Source organism: Trachurus trachurus, assembly GCF_905171665.1.
Source record: "Trachurus trachurus genome assembly, chromosome: 13".
Classification (NCBI taxonomy): Eukaryota; Metazoa; Chordata; class Actinopteri; order Carangiformes; family Carangidae; genus Trachurus; species Trachurus trachurus.
In genome coordinates this window covers 33151082-33176017 of record NC_139892.1, presented here as the reverse complement: position 1 = coordinate 33176017, position 24936 = coordinate 33151082, and the positions used below count along the sequence as shown (strand labels likewise).

The 24936-nt window shown below is 40.4% G+C and overlaps 2 protein-coding genes across 2 annotated transcripts; both read left to right on the top strand.

The window, feature by feature from the left end:
• Positions 1 to 8899: 8899 nt before the first annotated feature.
• Positions 8900 to 13614, top strand: ppm1na (protein phosphatase, Mg2+/Mn2+ dependent, 1Na (putative); the record flags this gene model as incomplete). Its single annotated transcript, XM_083985391.1, has 6 exons — positions 8900 to 9305; positions 10086 to 10657; positions 12731 to 12848; positions 12964 to 13078; positions 13196 to 13259; positions 13570 to 13614. 6 exons carry the CDS (start codon positions 8900 to 8902, stop codon positions 13600 to 13602), a joined length of 1308 nt encoding a protein of 435 aa, XP_083841517.1. The 3' UTR covers positions 13603 to 13614.
• A 3275-nt stretch (positions 13615 to 16889) lies between these two features.
• On the top strand, positions 16890 to 21854 carry LOC310996370 (amino acid transporter heavy chain SLC3A2; the record flags this gene model as incomplete). Its single annotated transcript, XM_083985746.1, has 9 exons — positions 16890 to 17277; positions 19586 to 19750; positions 19838 to 19914; positions 20002 to 20079; positions 20151 to 20209; positions 20309 to 20504; positions 21092 to 21199; positions 21292 to 21354; positions 21462 to 21854. The coding sequence occupies 9 exons, from the start codon at positions 16890 to 16892 to the stop codon at positions 21852 to 21854; spliced, it is 1527 nt and encodes a 508-aa protein (XP_083841872.1).
• Between the last annotated feature and the right edge of the window lie 3082 nt (positions 21855 to 24936).

The window sequence follows — 24936 nt, the reverse complement described above, 5'->3', positions numbered from 1 at the left end:
TCTGTCTGTCTGTCTGTCTGTCTGTCTCACCCTCGTCATGTGATTTTATCCAAGGATCCTATAGGCTGCAAGGGAACTGATAACTCATTAATAATTTATAAGAGTAAGAGCATATACAGTACAAAACATACACACAGAGGGATGCATTTGAGGATGGGCAGGGCAGACTAGCATGCTTGTCAGCATTTATATGTTTTACATATAGGCTACAACAAAATAAAAATAAGAAACATTTCAAAATGCAAACAAAAAACAAACCACATCAAAATCTGTAATTATTGGAGTATACTGTAGATCATGTGCAGACATAACCGAAAGTGCTTTTATACTGGTAAGTGAGGTCTGTGGAATAGAGCGTATTAGGGGGCAGTAGTCTGTGGCAGTAACACTGATGCTGGTCTAAATGCAGACATGTGAGAATAGTTGATGAGGGATTATATGCCCTCTGCCCTGCAAACACAAAGGTAATTCAAGTATTATAAATAGGGCCAAGTACACTTTGCTATGAATAAAGCCTTAAAGACATTATTGTGGCTTGAATTACGGCCTCTCTGTTGTACTGTATGCCTCTGCCTCTGGGAGGAGTTTCAGGTTACACCCCTGTTTATACAGAGACATAAACAATGATAAATATTTGTGTGAAATTTTGTCATAACTGCTTTGTGAAGTCTTGGTTAATGGCCAAAATGTGTTTTGTGAGGTCACACTGACCTTGACCTTTGACTTTGAACAGTTTTTCCTCAAGTCCATGTCAACACTTGTACTGTATAAGGTGAAACCCTGTTTTCTGAGCTGAGGTCAATGTGATCTTGACCTTTTAACCTTTAGCCACCAGAATCTAATCATCTTATATTCTTGTGTCTATTGACTCCAATGAGATAAGTGAACGTGAACACAGACACAGGTCGATTCTTTCACCCCATAGTAAATATTGGACACATTTTTCACAAGCCGCATCTCTTCTGAACATTTTGATACGAAAATGGCAATTTTCAGACGGACACACCAGGAGAAAATTAACTTTGTTCAAGACCTATCTCTGGCTCAACAACACACTCTCGCGAGATTTGGCACAGATCTCCTAAGCAACGTCAAACAAACGTTTGCCAATGCCCGCGCTAGTTTAAAAAATGTTTTTTGTCATGTTAAATATGACTGTTAGCTGTGTAAATATTCCATGTTATCATAAGGAAATATAAATAGCTCAGTTTCGTCTAGCCCAGAGCGATAGATATAACACTGTTATATCTATCGCTCTGGTCTAGCCTACCTACAACTTTTATAAATCCACACACACGTTCACAACACGAGGTGGGGGATGGGTGACCACGCCCACTTAAGAGACAGGAAGTGTATACCCTTTCATATCATTCCTTCCCCAGATAGCAAAAACCTTTTGGCATCCTTTTGGCCCAAATCTGGCTGGTCATTTTGGCAAGATTATGGCCAGGCTTCCGGGCCCTAAATGGCCCAAAATAGGCAAGCCAAAAACAAACCAAAAGGAGGCCAAAACTCACCCAAAACTAATTGTGGCCTTCCAAAATACAGCCATAGCTGCCCCAAAAGAGCTCCAAATCCCCAAAATCCAACCAGAATCCAGCCAAAAAGTAGCCAAAACCGACCCAAAGAGAGCCCAAAAAGTAGCCAAAAGTGACCCAAAGAGAGGCCAAAACTCACCCAAAACTAATTGTGGCCTTCCAAAATATAGCCATAACTGCCCCAAAAGACCCCCAAATCCCCAGAATCCAGCCAAAAAGTAGCCAAAACTGACCCAAAGAGAGGCCAAAACTCACCCAAAACTAATTGTGGCCTTCCAAAATATAGCCATAACTGTCCCAAAAGCCCCAAATCCTGCCACCCAAAGCTGATCCAAAATTAAGCCATAATGCCAAATGATTGCTCCCCTTAATAAACTTTAAATGTACCTTGCTATGTGTCTATGTGTATTGGAAAAAAAAAACAACAACAATAGGAAGATTAATATTATTTCATCATCTTTTTTATTTTTGAATTTACTGTTGACTGACTCCAGGCTGACAGGTTGCAGGTCCCCAGCCCAGTAAAACCATCACTGGTCTGTGCTATGCTTGCATCTGTGGTGGTAGAGCAGATGGGGTTTCTTCGTGTGGCATCTAAAGTGATACAGACAAAGAGAAAACAAACTTAACTTATTACTTCTACTGTAGCCTAAGAATGCTTTATTAAAGGCTTTATTACAGTTATAAAACTCACCCACTTTAAGTTGTAACTTTTCCATTCATCCCTGGTCCGGTGTCCTTTTCTGTCTGGTCCTTTGGCTTTAAAATGCCCCATACCGTAACCTTCAAAGTGGCAGGCCCAGAAGGTCCAAGAGAGATGACCTGAAAATATTGAGATCATTACCTACACTGATTTTCAAATCAACTAGCCAACCATTACATTACCCTACTCTAATAAAATCAAAGGCAGCTCACCAAATCCTTTTTATATTTAAGGAAGAGGCTGGGTCTTCTTCCAGGGCCATCATTTGCTCAGTGATCTGCAGAGGAAAATAGGATATGTAAAATATTATAAGTATGCATATGATATTTTGCTTATAACTGAAAAGCAACGAAGCAATTAAATCACAGATAATTAGATTTCTCCCTAGAAGCACATATGGCAGAGAATAAAGTGGGTTTAATATAACAAAAGCTTTCACAGCAGTAGGCCTTTTCAGTCCAAATTGGTGGCAGCACTATCACAACACCACCTAGTGGCAGTTAGAGCTTCTTGCTATACTCTTTGGCTTAAGTTTGGAGTTTTCTTTGTGTTTTCCTGCCTGGCAGCTAAAATTATTTATTAATTATTGCTAAAAAGCACAGCAACATGAGCAATGCTTTTTTTTGGTGGATATACTTTCAACGCTAAATGGTAGGCTATGCTGCTTTCAGCAGATATTCACTGTAGGCTGAAGGAATGACTGATTGTTGCTAGCTAAGTTAGCTACTATCTGTGCAAAGGTTAGTCAGCTACCAATTATATTAATTACATTAAACTATCTCATATACTCACTGCCAGTGTATATACTGTATCTATTAAGTTATCTGTGCATATCATTGATGTAATTAAATTGAATGAGCTGGCTGTGCCTGTTTGCTACGAGTTAGCTCATAGCTCACAGCAGTTTTGTTCCCATCGAAATAGGAAAAATTAACATAACTGTGCAGAAAACGTAAACCTTATCGGGTATTTAAACAAGGCAATGATAGAAAATCAGATTTTACTAAATTTAAATGTCTATAATATCATGTACATACCTCCGTGTTGATCAGCTTGACAAAATGAAGTAGGAGGGCTGTCGTCGGTTGAAACTGTGTAGAAATTCCCGCCGTTTGCTTGGTCTTTTGGCTATCCTTTGGCTATACAAACACATGCCAAAACAAACCATCGGACGTTGCCGCCCTTTGTCCAATCTTCTGGCTTGCCATAAACATGCCATACCACCCCCTCTACTTGATCCCGCCTTTTGCCTCATCTTTTGGCTTGCCATAAACGTGCCATACCACCCTTCTATTTTATCCCGCTCTTTGCCCAATGTCTTGGTTAACCAGATATATGCCATAACTCAGCCATATATTGCTGGCACCAATTTTGTCTATTATGGCTAACCAAAACCATACCACATTTGAGCCAAAGGGCTTTCACAAAGCCAAAAGAAAGCCAAAAATGCCAAAAGGATGCCAGAATACAGCCAAAACATTTGCTATCTGGGTCTCATGGGGTGTCTAGAGTATCTTTGGTTCTGTCAAGGCATTATTGAGATGTTGTTTCCACGAATACGTTGGATGGATGTATGAAAGGGCTCTTGCTGCCGCTGGCACAGCACAGAGGTATAAAGACAGACAGAAGAAATAAAAAGCTTCTTAAAAAAGAAAAAAAAAGGGTTTTCATTTTTAATTCATAATTGATGATGTGGACCTCTGCTCATTTCGGTACACTCTGCTCTGCTGCTAAATCTTACTTAGCCTGGTACAACCACTAGCTTATGGCTATTGGCTAATGTTAGCTAAGCTAATAGCCTACTCACAAACTGAAAAGAGACATTGTTTTGTAACTGATCTTACCGAGTCACTGTAAAGGAATAAAAATATTATTAGGTAACACTTTATTTGATGCCTATCTCTATAACGGATTATAACCATACTTATAATGAGATATAGTATAGCTATAGTTATAAACAGTGATGGGAATAACAGCGTTAAAATAAACCGCGTTACTAACGGCGTTATCTTTTTCAGTAACGAGTAATCTAACTAATTACTATTTCCACCGTTACAACGCCGTTACCGTTACCGACAATTAAATGAGGCGCGTTACAAACTACTTTGAAGCCGTTGTCCTCCGACTTGGCTCATCTCATCTCAGACACAGAAGCTGCTAAACTGTTGTTGTTTTTTCCTCCTCTCCTTTGGTGAGGGGAGGGGGGAGGAGGGAGGGACGAGACAACCGCATAAGTGATGATGATTGGTTGAGGCAGAGTAAGGTTTCATGCTAAGCCAATCAGAGGCAGTGTTCTTTGTACACAAACCACACACGCACGCAGTTTAGCCTCACACACACAGACTAGCAGAGGGAAGCTGCCGAGATCGGAGGGAAAGTGGAAACAGACACTACTTTAATCTCCCTGAGGGAAAAGACAAGAACATGTGAGGTGTAGCTACATTATGTCCCGGAGCGAAGTGTTTGTCCTGAGCTTCTGCTCACCTGACTCTGTGCAGCTTCTTCATTAAATCCAAACAGTCCGACACAGCGACGCACTGCTCCTTTAGACTGTAAAGTCTCTGTAGCTCATCAGCTGGAACTCTTCCAGAGCAGCTACAGCAGCGTTGTGACCTCAACCATGGTTGGTGAGAGCAGAAATGTTGTTGTTGTAGTGAAAATGGGCGGGCTCGTGAAGACGCGAATTTACACAAAGTCAAAACGAGCGATAAATCGCATTTCTCGCGTATCTCGCGTTTGGTCGCGCGTATAAACTCGAGCGAAAAAAAAGCGATGAAAAGGACGAAGACGCGAAGGTCCCGTCGCCATAAAAGAATCGGGTGTATTGCGTCGCAAAAAAAAAAAGTCGCGTCTACCGCGTCTCGCGCCTAATCGCGTCTCGCGCCTAATCGCGTCTTTGCGTCACGGCCTTTTACACCGCGGACGTAACGAATAAACGGTGACGGTGTGAACGAACAACATAGAACAGGACCAGACGTGGCGTTGTTTCCTCTTTTCACCTACAGCTCCACTCTCCCTTACTTACACTAACTACTGTTATTGTTGAGAGCAGAGAATTGTGGGATTTGTAGTTTTTGACCAATCGTGTGCTCTTTCTTTTTGTGATTTTTCCGGTTCACACATGTTTGTTTTTTTTAGGGGCAAATGCGAGTGAAATGCTCGCCCATGGTGGGCATAAGAAAATGTAAGACCTGTCTAAAATTATTTAAGACTTGAACACAATAATTCAACAAATTTAAGACATTTTAAGACCTAAAATTTAGATTTTCACATTTTAGACTTTTTAAGACCCCGCGCGCATACCCTGTTATTTCATATAAAAGTTTAAGTGCATACATATTTTATGATGCTGTGTATTATATATTTAAGACCATCTTAGAATTTTCTAATAAATTTAATACTTTTTAAGGCCTTAATTTTAAATACATGAATTTAAGACTTTTTAAGGATCCGCAGATACCCTGTTGTGCGCTCGCAGCAGGACAGATAATCAGATGGATAATCGGTAAAGTTAATAATTTCACTTAATGTGGCCATGAATAAATTAATTTCGATGTTTCGCCTGTTATTAAACGCAAATCTTGAATAGGTCTCCGCTGTTTTCACATTTAAAAAGGTCTTTGTTGTCTTTGTACAGAGACAATATGAGATTTGCTTGTAGCCACAGCACTTAAAAAACCCACTGTAACCTATTTTCATAGGCACACCAGCCTCGCTTTCAATAAAACACACACTCGCATTCCATAATTGCGATCAGTGAAATATATGAAAACAATAAAATACAATTTAAAAATGAGAGAAAAAAAATCCAAATTCTTCGACATATTTAAACTTAAAAAAAAGAAAGAAAAAGTAACGCAATAGTTACTTTCCCTGGTAACTAGTTACTATTATAGTGAAGTAGTGGAGTTACTAACTCAGTTACTTTTTGGGAGAAGTAATTAGTAACTATAACTAATTACTTTTTAAAAGTAACGTTCCCAACACTGGTTATAAACACAATATAAAGCATTTTATCATGACTTAATAAGGTCAGGTATTATAATTGTTAACTCGCTGACAATGCTCACATCGATAAATAGTTATAATTGGCTTATAAACATGTAAACTGTCATTATAAACACTCATAAATTATCATAAGGCTTTATAACAATAAGCATAACACATCATAGAGCATTTTGTAATGGCTTATAAGGTCAAGTATTACTGTATAATAGCGTTATAATGCTCTATAATGTGTTATGCTTATTGTTATAAAGCCGTATGGCAATTTATGAGTGTTTAGCCTATAATGATAGTTATACACATTTATAAGCCAATTATAACACATTATAACTATATTTATAATGCATTATCGATGTGGGCATTGTTAGCGAGTTACTAACAATTATAACGTCTTATAAACCTGACCTTATATGTCATGATAAAATGCTTTATATTGTGTTATGATTATTGTTATAAAGCATTATGATCATTTATGAGTGTTTATAACTATAGTTATACAGTGCTATAACTGCATTATAACTCATTATAAGTATGGTTATAATGCATTATAGAGATAGGCGTCAAATAAAGTGTTACCACATAGGAAATAAAAAGAGCAAGTAATCAGGCACAATGCACCTTGTGACTCAATTTCAAAGGCCTGTAAAAATCCCAATAAATATGACTGTAATAATAATCCTACATACAGCAGCTTCTGCTTTCACCACACCTGTTAGATGGTTCGCTCCCTGCGTCATCCCGTTGGCTGTGTGCGTGCGTACTCTGTCTTAACGGGATAATTAAAGGTAAACAAACTTGCGTCATCTGAAACATTTCCAGCAGAGAACAACATCAGCTGATAAAAGGTTTAGTCCTACTAATGATAGGAACAGAGTATAACACATATAGTCATAAACACCGTTATAGCTCAGGAGTCCCCACATGTAAACCAGGTCAGAGGCTCAGAATACCCAGCAGATAATGAGATAAAGACCAACTGTCATGCAGGGACAATCAGCAAGTCACATATAGATCAGAGTAGGTTTGAGTGGGTGTGTAAACACATAACAGAAAGAATTAACCTTATCTAGCAGGGAGGATGAATCCACTTTCTCTTGTCCTATCCTCTAATCTATTTTATTGTACTATTTTCTTGTTAAAATTATATTTATTGGTGCATGTCGAAGTCTCCCTACTTTTATTATCCATCCATTCTCTCTAATTCCAGCTAACACAGGGGGCAGGCAGGGTACACCCTAGAAAGGACGGCAGTCTATCACAGGGCCAAATATGGAAATGCACTAGTTACTAGTTACTCAACTGGCCGAGGAATCGAATCCCAGACCTTCTTGCTAGGAGGCGAGAGTGCTAACCACAACACCACGGTGTGCCCCCTACTTATTCTTATGTAAAAAGAAGCACTTAAAATTGTTTTTAAAAGCTGCAATGGCCCACAAAAAACTGTTCCCTGCCCACTAACCAGTTTTCCAACCAACAAATTCTTCATCAATAAGGAATTATAACGACATTAAGAAAGTTACAAATAAATCTTGGATAAGTTGGTGTTTGATTTGACCCTGAACAGAGAATACACAGCAGCAGAAATGTGGAAAATCACAGCTAATGCCAAATCTGGAAAATGGGACACAAAAACACAATCTTAAGAGTCTTACCTTTAGGTAAATTGTGTAGTTGTGAAGCTTTTGATCACATCATATGATTTTCAAACACAAGTTAAGTTTGATAGTTGTCATGATTTTTTTCCCTTCTTTTTTCTGAGAAATCTCAAGAAAATATTTTAAACTTGAAAAGTCAAAGTGGGCAAACATGCTGATCTGAAAAAAAATGAAATGCAAATCTTCAGAATAGCTGCTAAACATTTTGTGAACTGCAGCTTCCTGTAGGGTTGAGAGCTGACTTTGAACTTAAAAACGTTTGAATGCATATTTTAACACGGTACAGATAGTATAGCTTCTATTTTCTAATATAATATACTTACTCAAAATTTAAAAAGCAAAACTACTGATTTGCAAGTCGCTAAGAATAAAGCTGCTTGGATTCAAAATGTCTTTTGTCTGGCATTAAATCCCTAAATAGACATGTGCTACTGACTGAGGGATCCCTCTGTGTTGTGTAAAATACCACGGTCATAATCCCTGCATGTGTGAAGACACAGGTCATATGGGCTGACTTGAGGGCCAGGTGATTATCCAGCAGTGTTACACAGACAGAGGGAGGGGTAGAGGGTCAGATAGAGAGGGAGTAGGTGGGGGCAGAGCAGAGGGATAATCAGCAGAAATAGATAGGCCAATAGAAACTCAGCGCTGACACAGGAGAGGTAGCAGAGACAGGAGGGAGACAGAAACAGAGACAGAGAGAGACGACGGCTTGTCATTGTCAAAGACGAAAAAGGACAGAGGAAGGATTTATTTGACTCCACAAAGAGGCGAATGGATAAAGAAATTCCTTTTCTTCAATTGAAAACCATCTCAGTTTTTCATTCAACGGCATAACTCTTACTGATAGTCACTTTCTGTTTACCTGCTTGGAGCGACACAGCCCAACTGTTGCCCTGGACCTGCTGAGGAAAACACAGGGCCGGAGGAGGGGCACCAGGAGGAGACGGTCCGCTGCCAGGTCCAGCAGGAAGCTTGAGCACAGGCTCCGCGGGGTGATGAGGACAGCCCGGCGGGCCAGCAATGTGGAGGTGCCCTCCTTCCTCCGCCAGCTGGTCAAAGAGACGGAGAAAATGGTCACTTTCTTCTTCAAAGGGGGGCCCAGGGAAGCTGGGGCTGGGGAGGAGGACAGTCTGGATGAGGACGACGTGATGCCAAGCCCCTACCTGGATCGTCCCATACTGGAGAAGCATGTTTCAGAGGGGGGGGCTCAGACTGGGATGAACTACGCTGTGGCCAGCATGCAGGGCTGGAGGGCTCAGATGGAGGACGCCCACACCTGCATGCCCCAGCTGACAGGAGAGCTGACGGAGTGGGGATACTTTGCTGTTTTTGACGGACACGCAGGCACCACAGTGGCACAGTACAGCTCCAGAAACCTGCTGGAGCACATCCTGGCAACAGGTACAGAACAATTAGTGAATCTGATCAGTCAAGAGAGTTTAAAAATACACACGTAGCATTATTTTTCTTTAGCTCAGGCCACATCCAGCTCCTATTCATACAGACTGACATGTTGTGCTGCACATAGGACTCCTGTGCTGTCATGAAAATGAAGTACTATAATGTTATGGGCAGTAAACTGGAATAAACTTGATTCACAAAATTCATAAAATCATACAAGTTTCAAGATAACGCCTGAGACAATTAACAAGCCACAGTGTATACACATTACTGAAACTTGATAGAAACTCTTACAGTATAGTGCATTGCACTTTCAAAATTATGTTTATTGCTAATTTTCATTCAGATGCTCAGTTTTATATCCGGCATTTAGAGCTGTAAAAGAGAGAAAATTAACCTGATAATCAAAAAGATACAAAAAAATGAATGATCATAATTACATGAAAACCTTTAGTAAACCTGTGTTGCAGCTGTGCTTCACAAACCGTTGAAACAACCATCTTCTGGGCTTTCTTAGTTAAATAAATGCAATCTGTTTTTCACAGTTGTAACTGTGTTACTGTAGTGTTACAATAACACAGATGCAGTGTTGGTTTTTCTGACCTTGTAATGTGCCATTAATTTTGCATGGATAAATCAAACAAAACACACTCTCAAAGTTTATGGTAGCGGGATCAGTGTGTGTGGCTTCTAAACAAACAACCTAGCAAAGCTGCAAACTTTCCAATATATGCAGGAAATCTATTTTAAAACCAAAAGTCTCCCTCTCATGATCCACAGGTGGGGTTAAAGCGAGCGAGGACCCCGAGCAGGTAAAGGAGGGGATCCGCGAGGGCTTCCTGGACATTGATCGCCACATGCACAAACTGGCTCGCCAGGACAACTGGGACCGAAGCGGCTCCACCGCGGCAGGTGTCTTGATTTCACCACGTTACACTTATTTTATCAACTGTGGGGACTCCCGCACTCTGCTCTGCCGTAACGGCCAGGTGGTCTTCTACACAGAGGACCACAAGCCGTTCAACCCCAGAGAAAAGGAGCGCATCCAGAACGCGGGGGGCTCGGTGACCCTGCAGAGAGTCAACGGCTCGCTGGCCGTTTCCAGAGCACTGGGGGACTTTGACTTCAAGGAGGTGGACTGGAGGCCGCAGACTGAGCAGCTGGTGTCGCCGGAGCCTGAGGTGTACGAGATGGAGAGGACGCCTGAAGACGAGTTCCTAATTCTAGCATGTGACGGAGTGTGGGACGCCATCGGCAACGAGGAACTGTGTGCCTTTGTGCGCAGCCGTCTGCAGGTGTGCGATGACCTGAGAGATATTTGTGCCCAGGTCATTGACCTCTGCCTATATAAGGTGAGATGGTGTCTCAATATTTCCCACTTTCCTGGTGTAACATCTGAAATCTGTCGGTGCACTGTAGTGCCAATAAAAGTATATAATATTGAAATGACAAACATACAGTATATGTAAAAAAAAAAAAAAAAAAAAAAAAAAAAAAAAAGTCAGGAGGAATCCTCAGTGTGAGGACACGTCTAATGAAAAACAGTAACAGTTGTCTATAGACACATTTTGCCTAAATAAAACAGTCAAAAAAACAGAAACTGTCTTAAAGAATAAGTCAAATGTGAGTATTTACAAAAAAAATTGTGGATCTTTGGGTTTTAAATTGCTCAGGTCAGAAAAAATGAAGGAATGAGAAGATGTCAAATTGGGCTCTTTGTAGCACTGTCCTATGACATTTTTTAGACCAACCAAATATTGAGGAATAACACCCACCACTAATCATAACACAGGTGTCAGGTGAACGTAGCTTTTCTTCATTTAATATCTAAAACTTTCATGTAAATTACACTTGAGGCCAATTCATTTTGTATGAAGGAGCCGAGACACACAGGTTCAAATCCAGCCAGTTTACACACTGAGCTATAGTACTTAATACCTCAGCACATGAGGTGGCATCATCCTGTCGTCTTAGCTAAGCACAACTCGCACTAATTTCTCCAAACTCATCTCATTGGATGCTACAGTGTGTCCAGTGCCAAGTCTGTGATTGTATGTGTGAGTGTTACAGACGGTGGATTCGTGAATGGAAAGCTTTACATTGAGCAGGGGGAGCAGCGGGCCGGGCAGGGTCCCTGTGGGGAGGAATTACGCTGATGTTGTTATGCAAGTAGATTTCTCCTGCAGGTCCTCTTAACACTTGTTGGTAACTGCTCGTCTCAACACCGACGAGACCTTCTCCCGCTCTATAAATAGCTGTATTAAGGCATCCCGGGACATGGGATAGGAGGGAAGAAAAGCTACACATGGCTTGGATTAAGACTGAATGTGAGTGTGTTGATGGGAACTCACCATACACACCAGCTCAGAGGTCTTATCCTGCCTGGGAGGGGCTGCTATTTATTTCACCTAAAAAGGCTTAAGGTACTGTATCGACTGAAAGACTTTGTGTTGTAATAAATAAGGAGCCTCTCTGACATTATAACAGACTGATGCTTATGACAACACACTGACTCCACAGAAGGATTATTAAGGTCACATTGAGTTGAGATTAATATTTAGGAAATTTAAAAAAAATATGGGACACCCTTAGTTAGTCAGGAGTTTTGTTTCTTTTTGTTTTATAATTGATCTGCTAGCTCACTTCCAGGTCCATAGACTGGCGTAATGTACAGTATAAGCACAGTAAAGCAGGACTGTCATAATCTTCTACAACTACTTAACTGTGACGTCAAAGGAGGTAAACATGTTGTCCCAACTCTGTTTAGCAAATGTATCAGCATGTGATAATCCTCCCATAAAATTAACCAAAATACATCTGCACCCAGTCTGGCGCAGACCTGCTGCCCCCTGCACTTTTCCTTATCAGCAGGTCTATTTCAAGGGATTTCAAGCAGTTGAACAAGTGTTAAGATCCTGTAGTTAAGTAAAAGTGCCAGAGTTATATTACTATATAATCATATAATTCGAAAATAATAGCTAATATAATATATAAGCAGCAAATTGTGATCATACCTAGTTGAATGGAGGTGATTAAAAACTCCATAGTTTTATGTAGATGTTGTGTTGTTATGATTTTATGGTAAATATACATAATTATATCCAATTATAATCAAACTTGCTCATTATTAGCGAAGTGATCAGTAATTATCAGTAACAATACTACTGTATTAATAATAATATGATTTATTAATACTAATATTAATACAATTACTATTTAATGTGTGTAGTGAATTAAAAAGTACACATAATGGAGTGAAGATATGAAGTAGTATGACACAGAAATGCTCACTTAAAGTAAAACAACTTCAAATATTACTTGATTAAATGTGTTCATGTTACCTTCCACCACGGTGGCATTAAAACTGCAGCCTCAGTCGTTTCCATCAAACGTGTGTCAATGCTGTGCTCTGTCTCCCTCCACAGGGCAGCTTGGACAACATCAGCATCATCATCGTTTGCTTCCCCGGCGCCCCCCACTTGTCACAAGAGGCACTACAGAAGGAGGCAGAGCTGGAGCAACAGATCGACATGAAAGTGGAAGGTGAGCTGCAACATGAAAAGCTGTTTAAATCCTTCACCACAATAAACACAGATATTTTGGATCATTTCATCTCCTAATCTACAACCACACTGGTCTGACCATGTTCCTTTCACAGAGATTATCCAGATGATGAGGTCCAGAGACGAGGACCCTGACCTCCTCTATGTGATCAAATTCCTGGCTGCAGAGGAGGTACCAGGACTTCCACCAGGAGGAGGCATCACCAGCAAGTGAGTCTGAATAACTGACCTGCAAAACACACAGATATGTTTACAGAGGAGTCAGTTTTGGGGGGAATCAAAACTGATTTTTTTTCTTATGTGCTGTCACTGTTTCTATCTTTGCAGGCGGGACTGTATCATCTCTGCATATCAGAAACATGCTATGACTCTTAGAAGTCAGGAGCCCATGGTGAGACACGTGAAACATTCTTCAGTCCATTAACTAAACAGACATGGTTGAAAGCATAACCTCCTTAGCAGAGGCAATAGTTTGGTAAAATTATTTTACAGTTTTATCATCTGAGGTGCAGATTTGCAGCTGATGTATTGTCCAGAAAAAATTCAGAAAGGTGTGAAAGGAAAAGAGGAAGTCTGAGGAAATGTTAACTTCATAATCCAATGAAAGCACAGTGTGCTGCTAGTAATTAAAGTTATATGAAGAAAGTGCAGCAACTTTAACGGTGGTCACTCACATCATGACTTGTCTTGTGACATTTCAGGACATTGAAGGATCGGAGGAGGACTCAAACTAAAACAAGGACTGGAAACGAAGACTCACGGCCCCCAGACCATCTTACACCACATTTACATATTAGATGAGCACTGATGATGACTCTTGATGTAATATACTGTCTTTGAACATTTTCATTCTGGTCAATTAAAATAAAATCCAAATTAAATACTTGTTTTTTTAATATTGAGAATATTTATATTTTTTTCAAATGAGTTGTTACTCACCGACAGGTCTTTGAAATACTTTCAATACTGTGCTTGGATAGACACTGATAGATATGTATTACATGCTAAAAGCGTCTGTATAGGATAGCTCATTTACAATTCTGTGTGATACTGTATACAAACTGCATACATGGATATCAAATGACTCCTAATTCTCAAGCAATACATCATGCAAAAACCATTCTTCAACGCATTCTTCTTCAAAAAAAAAAAAACCCCAACAACAACAACAACAACTTGGACTTAGTTTCATGTGCACGTGAGCTGCATGTCTATCAGAGTCTCGTGATGGAACGCAGGGTCCCTCTGTACATAATTAGTTTGCACAACGCTGTTATGGCGCAAAGGTGACGAGGATAGCAATGACATGTTATAGCAAGAACATAAACGTGTGCCATAAGAGAGGAAAGCCAGAGGGAGAGACACAAAAGGACATAGAATGCAGAGAGGGTTGGGGAAGGAGATAGAGAGAGAGAGAGAGCGGCGTGCTAAGCATGAGATGTTCCCAGGAATTAGCAGACATACCTCATTAAACACGCTCCCTGCAGCTCTTTGGAGTGGATGTGTGATGTGTTACATCACCATGTGGTTTAAAAGTTGTTCTACCTGCAGGTGATGTTACAGACCGCAGATGTGTACAGCCTGATAAAGCTCACAGATTTCTTTTATCATTAATCCAAAATGATAGAGGCTATAAAAGAAATAAACAATTTGGTAATTTTGTGTTTTTCATTAATTTATGAATGAATTAAAAAATCTCATGTTTCAGTGGTTTAGGGGCGAACTGATCAAACTGATTGCTCTGTCATACTAATAGTTCACTTTACAATGAACTTTAGTGATTAGATCATGGAAAAAGAAAAAACATTCTTGAATATTTTGCAGAAGTAAATGTTTTGCGGTTTTTGACTTGATTTTTTTGAAGAACTAAAATGATTCATCAAATGACTTGCACATGTATTATCTGTTGGTGACACCTTCATTCAAATGATTTCTTGCTTACATACACACACAGACGTTGCCTGAAATGTGACAACAGATAAAAGTCTATAGGCTTCACATCTGTATCTACTGAGTGTGTGTGCCTGAATTTCATTTAAACCAGTCAAATTGTGCAGCGCATTCAGCACACACACTGAAACTACAACAGGACTTGACTTGAATTTAAATTCTCTAAACACGTCACTGTTTCTCACCTAATTTATCCGTATGTCAATACTGACAAAAAATAAAACAAGGCGGTACAAGTCGGAGTTAAAAGTACCACACGAGGCTCTCATTGGAAGTCATGGGGCCTTCAGAATGTGTTGCGAGGGTGTGGTGAGGCTCAACACCTCCGTATTAATTGACTGAGCAGAGCTTTTATGGGACAGTGTCCTTCTCACCTCCTCACTCCAAGTCAGGTCATTCAAACATTTAACTAAGGCCAGCACTGCTCTGTGGGAACACTGGTGGACGAACGTAAAGAGGAAGTACAGAGTGGAACAGAAGAAAAAAGTAACGAAAGAGGAAGGAAAGAGACAGAAAATGTGAGTAGTGACTTTGAATGTATTTACTGTAGATAAACAACATGACAGAGCAGAGCTGTCTTACAGCAGGGTGGTACTGATTTGAACCAGTACCTACAGTACAAACTTTCTGCCTATGTTTCCAACTTATCAGGCTGATTGGAACTGGATTGTCTACATTGGTTTTCCTTTCAGACTGACTGTACAGGAAGGAGAATCCAACAGGGCACTGAAAGGAGTTTACCCACCACTGTCTGCTTTAACAAGAACAAGATAATCTTTTGCAATTTTTTTATAGCAAAGTTTCTATTTGTTGATGATTTCTGTTCAAAATTGTACACTGCAATTTGAAGACAACGGCCGAGCTGATGAAATCAAGAGGCTATAAGGCACAACTGACAAAATTAAAATACTGAGAAGAATAGTACAAGCGGTGCACATCCAGTATATGAGCCCAGGTGCAGAACAAAAAGCAGAGTGGTCAAAATCTTTACATATAGTCCTGAAGAAGATGGGTAAAGACTGAAATGTTGACCCTCCTCTCTCACAAAATTAAAATACTCATCATATAGTTTTCTTCAGCCAGATTCCTGTGGGCCTACTGTGCTTGTATGTGTCTGAATGTGTGCAGTAACTTAGTTGTAGATGTAACCAATAGTCTTTTAAAATTCCAAAAGCAAACAGGTGAATGGACTAATTATTATTTAATCAAACAGGGTGGCACAGTGTTATAGTGGGTGGCACTGTGCCCCTCAACAAGATTATGGGTCATTTCCAGCCTCTCTGGGTGGAGTTTCTCCCTGTGCCTGCGTTGGTTCTCCCCAGGATCTACAGCTTCCTCCCACAAACCTATGCACAATAGGTCTGTTGGAAACTATAAATAACCCACCCTCACCTTATGCCAGCTGGAATTGTCTCCTGCAATCCTGCACAGATAAGCGGCACTGATAATGTATGGATGGAAATGAACAGAAACTTTGCTACAAAAAATGCAAAAGATTCTCTTGTTGTTTTTGTTAAAGCTGCAATCAGTGGTGGATAAACTCCTTTCAGTGGCCTGCTGGATTTAACTTCCTCATACAGTCAGTCTGAAAGAAAAACTAATGTAGAAAATCACACTCGATCAGTTGGTCCTACTGAAAGAGGGCTCATTTGTAATGTGAGGAAGTCAACAGGATTGGCCAATCACATACCAACTACACTGGTGACTCCTGACATGTGCCAGATGTAATTAATTTGAGCACCTGTGGAGGACAGGCAGCAGGGACACAGGAGGGATGGCAGGGCTGTGTGCTGAGAGTGTGTGCACATTTCTCCAGAAACAGTAACTCCTGCTGCATCTCTGTGTTTGTCCTCTTGTGGGTTTCATGGCACAAACAGTGAAGGAGGCCGCCGAGGAGACGCACAGCACGGTATGGATCCAGACTAAACAAGTCCAAACAAAACTTCAGCCTAACAACAGATTACACACTCCTACAAATTATAGGAGTACATTGTGCGTGTGTGTGTGTGTGTTTGCATAATACAAACTGAAATGAAACTAACCATGTGCCCCTCACCTGCAGACGCACAGGATGCCGCTGAACGCAGGAGACCCCGGCTACGGCAGCGTCTCTGGCCCGGGGCTGTCAGGCACCGCGGGCGGCGGCTCGGAGTCGGCGCCGCTGCTCATCCCGGAGGAGCCTGAACCGGAATCGGTGGAACAGTGGCAGCCATTGAGCAAAGGTGAGCTGGAGGCGGCGGCGGGGGGTCCGGGCTGGAGGAAGGTGCGCTGCTACCTGCTGCTGCTGTTCTGGTTGGCGTGGCTGGCCATGCTCGCCACCTCCATCGTTATCGTGGCGATGAGCCCCCGGCCCACGGTGACGCCGCTCAAGTGGTGGCAGAAGTCGCTGTTCTACCAGCTGCAGCCCGAGCTGATCGTGGAGGCGGAGGCGGAGGCGGAGGGGTCAGGGGGCATAAATGGTGAGGAAATCAATGATGGTTTCATTTAAAGTAACATTTGGCATGGGCAAACTACGGCCGTTCCAGCACATCAAATATTGGTACAAAATTTAACAAATTCAACATCAACATTTTGACAGATTGGCCCATTGCCTCGATCCCCGGCCCATAGTCTTAGGAGTAGGTTCGTTACCTTTAATTGTTGGTGCAAGCTATTTTTAGAACGGCGGAACAGAGCTACGCTATGGAGGCTAATGGGATTTCTTGGTTTCCCTCATCAAATACACAATCCAACAACTCCAAAACGCTCTAGTGGACAAGTTGTGACCTGCACATTCACCATGCTATGAGATAATAACGTAACATTATGAGATAGAGTTGTTTTCGAGGCAAATTCATGCAAAACCAATGGCAATGGGCCAAAAAATGTTGAACTATCGCTTTAAAAGACTGCAAACTTTGATGCGCTGAAACTGAATGTAATGTGAATGTAAGTTTAGTTTTATTTTTAGGTAATGACTTTTACATGTAATTTATATTAGTTCACACACTCTCCATCCGTCTCAGCCTGTCCATCAAATTCTAAAACTTAATGTTGCCTGTGAGCCAAAAAGTTTGCCCACCCCTGTTTTAGACGATGCTTTTATCATCTCCAAGCTCCAAACACATTGTGGTCCAGTGGTCGAAGAGTACCTACATTAATGTAATGTCTCCTGAGTCCTGGTGGGTCCATTTGTGGCATGACACTGATGGGATCAATAGAGTAGGCCTATTTGGAAAATCTGTACATGCTGTCACATGTTTGTTCAAAGTTTGTCACATGTTTGCAGATTGAAAGGGAAACTCCATAGTGCAGCTAACAGATGTATGGTGGCCACATTGCCCAAAAATGAGAGCTACTTGGCCCCTGACTAGGTTAATCTCCCATTCTTCCAATCTCTTCGAAATGTGTTGCAGGTTTCTAGTTTCAGATGTGAGATGTTATTTTGATCTTCAGATTTGGAAAATGCTTCAAAGGATAGTTCACCCAAAATTCAAATTGCACTCATTATCTACTCACCCTCATGTCGACTAAGGGCTGGGAGAAGTTTCAGAGTTAAATAAGTCTATATTTCAAGCTTGTTTGTAGCGGAAGCTCCTCTTCCTGGTCCGTCCAAATCTCGCGTGTCAGTAATCGCACTGACGCCGGCGCAAATCGCGCAAGATTTGGACGGACCAGAAGAGGAGCTTCCGCTACAAACAAGCTTGAAATATAGACTAATTTAATTTTTTTCAGAACAATTTCGCATTTCGGGGCTTCAATACAAGACAGGCATTACCATATCCATTTGCAACCGTTATATGGACATGCACTGCTACGCCGAGACCCCCTGTAACTCAGAGAAGCCACGGAGGACTCTGAAACTTCTCCCAGCCCTTAGTCCACATGAGGGGGAGTAGATAATGAGTGCAATTTGAATTTTGGGTGAACTATCCCTTTAATATAAATACGAAATTGAAATACTGAAGGTTTAAAAACAAACAAACAGATGTTTATCATTAAGACAGAACGTCAACATCATGTAATAAAGCAGAACTCACTTATCAGGCCTTATCACGTCAGTTGATTCTGTGGACTTAGTCATGGGCATTCCCAACAGTATTTCTGTCACCATATTTCACTCAAGCACAAAACCAATTGACGCAGAGTGAGCATGCAGCTGTCAAGCCCTTTGGAATTTAATTTATTCAGTGCTTGTAAACTGGATCTTGTGAAAAGGTTGCTCATTACATTAATTGCTTCCAGTGAAAAACCAGATTCTTGTTTATCGGAGAGAATTTCTCACGCTGAACAGCGACATTGGGTCTGAATGGGATGTGGATTCTTTGAAACCCAGATGGAGGTTTCTTGATAATTGTAAAACTATCCAACTGAAGGATGCAATTTGTTAAACTTGACATAAAAGGATTACGCCATGGCTTTTTCCTCAGGGCAGACCAGAAACCTGTCACGCACCACACAGACTGTCTGAAGACATCTCAGGCTTGATTCTGTGGGCTACCACGTTATTGCAACAAACTCAGAAAAGAGATTGCTCTGTTGTGTTTGGCAGAAAAAAATGATGTTGCTCTTCGCTCCCACCCACAGAAACTAAGAGTTTTGCCATGTAGATGATAACCTTAAACTGCATATGACCATCTGCTTTATACGCAGTGCATTAAATACCATTTTCACCAACACAAATGGTCAGTACAAGGTTTATCAAGACAAAAACCTACAAAAGTGATAGATATAACAGAAATATGCAATGGAAATATCTAACTCATTTCATTGTTTTAATCTCTTAAGTGCTGTGTGAGCAGCTTCCCTACCTCAGGTCCCTGGGTATAGGGGCTCTGATCTTGGAGGGTCTGTTTGGTAAAGATGCAACTCCGTCAAACCTCACTGAGACTGGTAAAAGTTTGGGGGCATTGCCTCAGATCCAACATCTGCTCATGGAGAGCAACAAAGCAGGTGAGTTGACGTCACCCTGCATACATTTTTTTTTTGCCTACATATTGATGATTAATGGATCAATTAAGCTTCTCACTGGTGCTGCAGGTCTCAAAGTGGTGCTGGATTTCTGTGAGGTGGATCTAGATGTAGCAGGAAACGAGCCATCACTGGCCACAGAACAGGTGAAATCGAATCTCCGGTCATGTTACTTAATGTGTTAAGTTCTCAGTGGTGCTGGATTTGTTTAAACATTGCTTCCATTTCTACAGCATACGTTGCGGTTCTGGTTGGAGCAGGGTGTGGCGGGTTTTGCAATCTGTGATACGGATGCAGCATATTCAGAAAAGGTAAATTATATTTCTTAATGTGTGAAGTTTTTTTCATAAGCTGTATGTCTACTCAAGTATTTACATTTCAGACTCTACTGGAGTGGAGAGACATCATCAGGGAATTTAGCAGTCAGGAGGAGGAGGAGAGGTACTGCATGTATATATGTGGATAGATGTTTCCCTTTTTCATTAACATAAAATGAAACTACAGATAAATTGGAAACTCCTTACCTTGGTCTCTCCTCAGGATTGTGGTGGTAAAACAAACACAAGACGTCCTGCATCCTCTGAACAGCTCCAGCCAGATCAACAAGACCCTGGTGGATGTGGTTATGAGGGCAATTCTGCCAATTTCACATCACCTCCTGTCTGCCCAGGAAGTGGCAGACGCCATAGAGACACACTTGCAAACAAGACAAGATGATATATGGCCCAGCTGGACGGTAAGACACACATTCTAGGTTATCGTTTTTGAAGGGGAAGTGTGTAATAGTGTTGGACTATTTGGGGTTTAAATTGCCAGATGTTCATTTTTGTGAAGCCCAATTTCAATCAGTGCTGGTAGGTTAAACTGTTTCATTTGTTTGTACAATTTGTTAGAGTTCAACAGCACCATAAATGGTAGCCAGTCGAAGTGCTGGTCAGACTTCTTACTATGCAATTTGCGCAAAGGGCACCAAGATTCTTTTGAGATTTGAAACAGATGTACTGTATTTGTATACTGTCTGGATGTGTGGCTGCAACTGTTACTTTGGTCAGATTATTTTCTTGGACAACGTGAGTGTTTTATCTGAAATGTCAAAATAGGTGGGAAATTCCCAAACAGTTGCCCTAACCTGAAGGGACACCCTCAGTATTCAGTTCACTAATAAACCATACAACAAAGAAAATCAACTGTGTAATGGTGATGTAATCTCTAATGTCACTTTGGATAAAAGAATCTGCTAAATGTACTTGGTAAACTTGAGTAATTGTATTGCCCTGTGGTTTAGGCAGGACATTATTGTGGAACTGTGATGTGTTTCTGCAGGTTGGAGGCAAAGCATCTCCTGAATTGAAGAAATTACTCCTGGTGTTGATGATGACCCTGCCAGGATCACCTACAGTCCAGTACGATGAAGACATCAACCAAACACAGGTTTGAAATACAAACCCGACTTGAGACCTTCACAAATTAGTTTATAAATAACCATTTTATGAGTTGCTAAATAAAAGCTTTATCTCTTGTAGAATATGTCCATGAACGTTGGCTCTTTACATCGACAGAGGAGTGAACCATCAAACCCCAACACAGTGAGTGATGAAGCTGGATCTTTGTTTAATAAATCTTATGAAGCTTTGTTGAAGAAACAAAGTGTCTAACTTTATGACGCTGCTTTTGTCTCTCTTCCGTCTCTCAGGAAAAGGAGAGGCGTACAGCTGTATCTCTCTTTACCTCCCTCAGTCACTCCAGAGCCAGAGAAGAAGCTCTTCTGTACGGCAGCTTCACCTTCCTCCCCTTCAACAACACCTCGGTCAACTCCTCCTCCAACTCCTCCCTTGCCACTCCTCCACCTCCCCCAATCCTGGCCTTCCTGCGCTCCTGGGGTTGTGTCCACTTCCTTGTTCTGCTCAACCCCGGGTCTGAAATCCACGCCCTGGATCCTTCCTGGGCCCCGAGCCTGCCCCAGGCCGGAGTGTTTGTGACCAGCACGGGAATGGACCGCCTGGGGGCCACCTCTCTGTACACGCTGGAACTGCAGCCCCAAGAAGCCATCGTCATCAAGCTGTTTGAGGGAGGAAGCTACTCGTAGAGCTTCTCTGTTCTCAGTCGGGTGGAGATCTATGCACGATGAGTAACATCTGACACGTTTGCTTTTTTAAAGCTCAGACTGGTTTGTGCTCAGATCACAAAAATAAAATAATGAATTTGTGTTTGTGTGTGGCATCATTTGTTGTCAGAAGTGTGGGCCCCTGTCAGTTTCATTGAACATAGTTTATTTCTGGAAAAAAAACATCAACAATTTTATGTATCAGGTAGAGAAATGAAGAGGACAACGGTTGGAAATATTGCAGTTTACGTAGTAGTCGCATAGGGGCTGTAGACCACAAAGTCGAATTAATATTTCCACTGACCACAGGCATAAATCGACTTTTAATGAAAAAACGTCTTCGGCATAAAATCATTTCATGGGAATAAATAGTTAGTATCAATACAAATGAAAATGCTTACCAGTCCTGCATGCAAATAAAGATGTGCAATGATTTACAGTGTATTACGTAACCTAATCTCTCCTGAAACAGGTATTGCCATAGAAGAGTAAATGTCTTGGTTAACCACATAGTGGTGCTGCAGTATTGGTCACTGCTCTCCATCCCTGAATGTATCTGATGAGACTGTGGTGTCACTATGATGAGCTGTCATCATTCATCAACTGTATTCAGGCTTGGTAATGTTGCATGTACTTTTATTTCAATAAACCCTCATTTCTATCAATTTTGAATAAAAACATTTGTCATTAACATTTAAGCTTTTTATTACTCTGAATAATATTCCTGTCAGTAAATGTGTCAAACTTTAGAAATTATCTTCTAAAGTATCTCTAAAAGAAATCATGCTGACATCATTTAAAAGTTTTTTGCTGCCAGGCCACATACATATAAAACCGCCTGTTTGCTATCCTTTGCTCATAAGTGGTTAAGGGTGTTAATGAATTTGTGATGCAAAACTATTTCATTGAATAAATTCAACAATGCTGTTTACAACATCAACAAGTATTTTTTTATTCTGTTCCCTGCCTTGCTGTCATCCTTTAACCCGGTCCAGCAGTTGTTACATCTGGAGTGAATGCAGAGTTTTGACAATAGAAGTCCTGTTAAGACATTGAGTTAAGTGAAATAAATTGCTTTCACTGAGTGAATCCAATTTAACTGAATCACTTTAATAAACCTTCATTCATTAAAGTCAGTTTGATGTGTAAATATTATAACATTTAAAAGTTGAATTGAATTAATACAAATGAAATAGATTTGTTAAATTACATTGAATTAATTGAAGTACATTGTGAATTACATTATTTCATTTATCCAATTCATTTCATTGAATGAGTTTACAAAATACATTGAGTAAATGTAAGTTAAATTCCAATTTAATTCAATTTAGTAAATTGTATTCGGTCAGTTTGTAAGACATACCTATTATGAGTCAGGTAATTAAGTTGCCACTTGGTTTGTGGAGGCATACAACTGCACCATGGTGATTCCAGTTTATTCTCTCTCTAATATTTGTTAATATTACACACAAACTGTGTATCATACCGCTGTATTTTTTCAAAAATGTATTACTTTATTTATTACTTTCAAGGTAAAATAATTACACCCTCAAATAACAATATGTGCAAGTGGTTATGTGTCCGAAGTTCATCAGCTCATGTGCTGCTGAGCATCAAAAACTTAACAGGGGAAAAATGAAATGTGCAACACAGCTGTAAAAAGTTGAAATCAAATCACTGTGACTGCTATGTGTCTCTGCACTTTACCATACACACCAAACCAACACGAATATAAGGATAGCGAACATCATAGTACAGTGAAAGGGCATAAATACACAACAATTAAATGCAGTTACAGTATTGACGTCACAACAACAACAACAATTACAACAACATCAGAAGATAAATCATCACAGTGCATTTTTGAAGCAGCAGTTGTTTTTTTTTCAAAAGCAAGAGGCTCTTAAAAGAACATTCACAGACAAACATAATAGCTTAGAAATCAGTGGATGAAGGGTGGTTGAATCCAATGTTCATGCAATACAATAGTATGGGTTGAACAGGAACATGAATTGAGTGTTGAGACTTTTAAACATCATTAACTCAACTCTCTATTACTTGATGAGTACGATGATGAATACGCTTAAGCATAAGTATATAAAAAAAAAAGTCCATCAATTGTTACTTTCAATTTACCACACTTTTAGGCTAAAAGACCATTTTTGCTGTATTTCATGTTCCTATTTCAGCCAGCAACCAGAGGCTTGCTACCAGTAGGACAGTTTGTCCTATGAGGGTGGTTTTAAAAAAAAGAAAGTTCATGCTTTCTCTCAGGGAACATGTTGATCATTTGGTTTGGTTTGACAAATGATCAATGATCATTTGGTTTGGTTTGACAAATGATCAACAAACAAACACATTGTCTTAGACCTTATGTAATATAACACTCACTGTGAGTCTATTTCCAGTGGCACAATGAAAAATGCAACACATTTGGAAGCCAGATTTGCAGTCTATGGTCAAGTAGTTGTTATTCTAACTTCAAGACTCTGTAACAGCGGCGCCGCTTTACAGGATTTACATTTCACCACTTCAATCAAGACATATCGGATGGCCACAGAATCACACACAGACATTCATCTTCTATGGGTGAAGCTCACTACTGACACTCTGTGACCCTGTCACTATTATACCACTTTTGGATTGATAGTCCTGAAATTTACTGCAGTGCTCTATGGTGATAGCCCCTTGCTTTGAATACTCCTTAAGTTTTCATTAAGCAGCATCACAGGGCCAAAATCTAAATGCATTCATGTATTTAGTTCATGACCAAAAACCTAAAGCTAATGACATTTCCCTCAGTATCAGCTCTACTTTTTCTAGTGCCAATTAGCAAATGTTACTAAGCAAACACACAAAAGTAAAGTGATAATCATTGTTAACACTGTACCTGTAAACATCAGCATGTTGAGTAGACATGATGGCATTAGCATTTAGCTCTGCTGTGCTGAAATGAAACCTTTGAGGACCTCTAGCACTGCTTTAGACTTTTAGTTTTAGTGGTTAATTATTCTGCATTGAGACCTAATAAGAATTTAAATATATATTTCTCCTTGTTGTACAC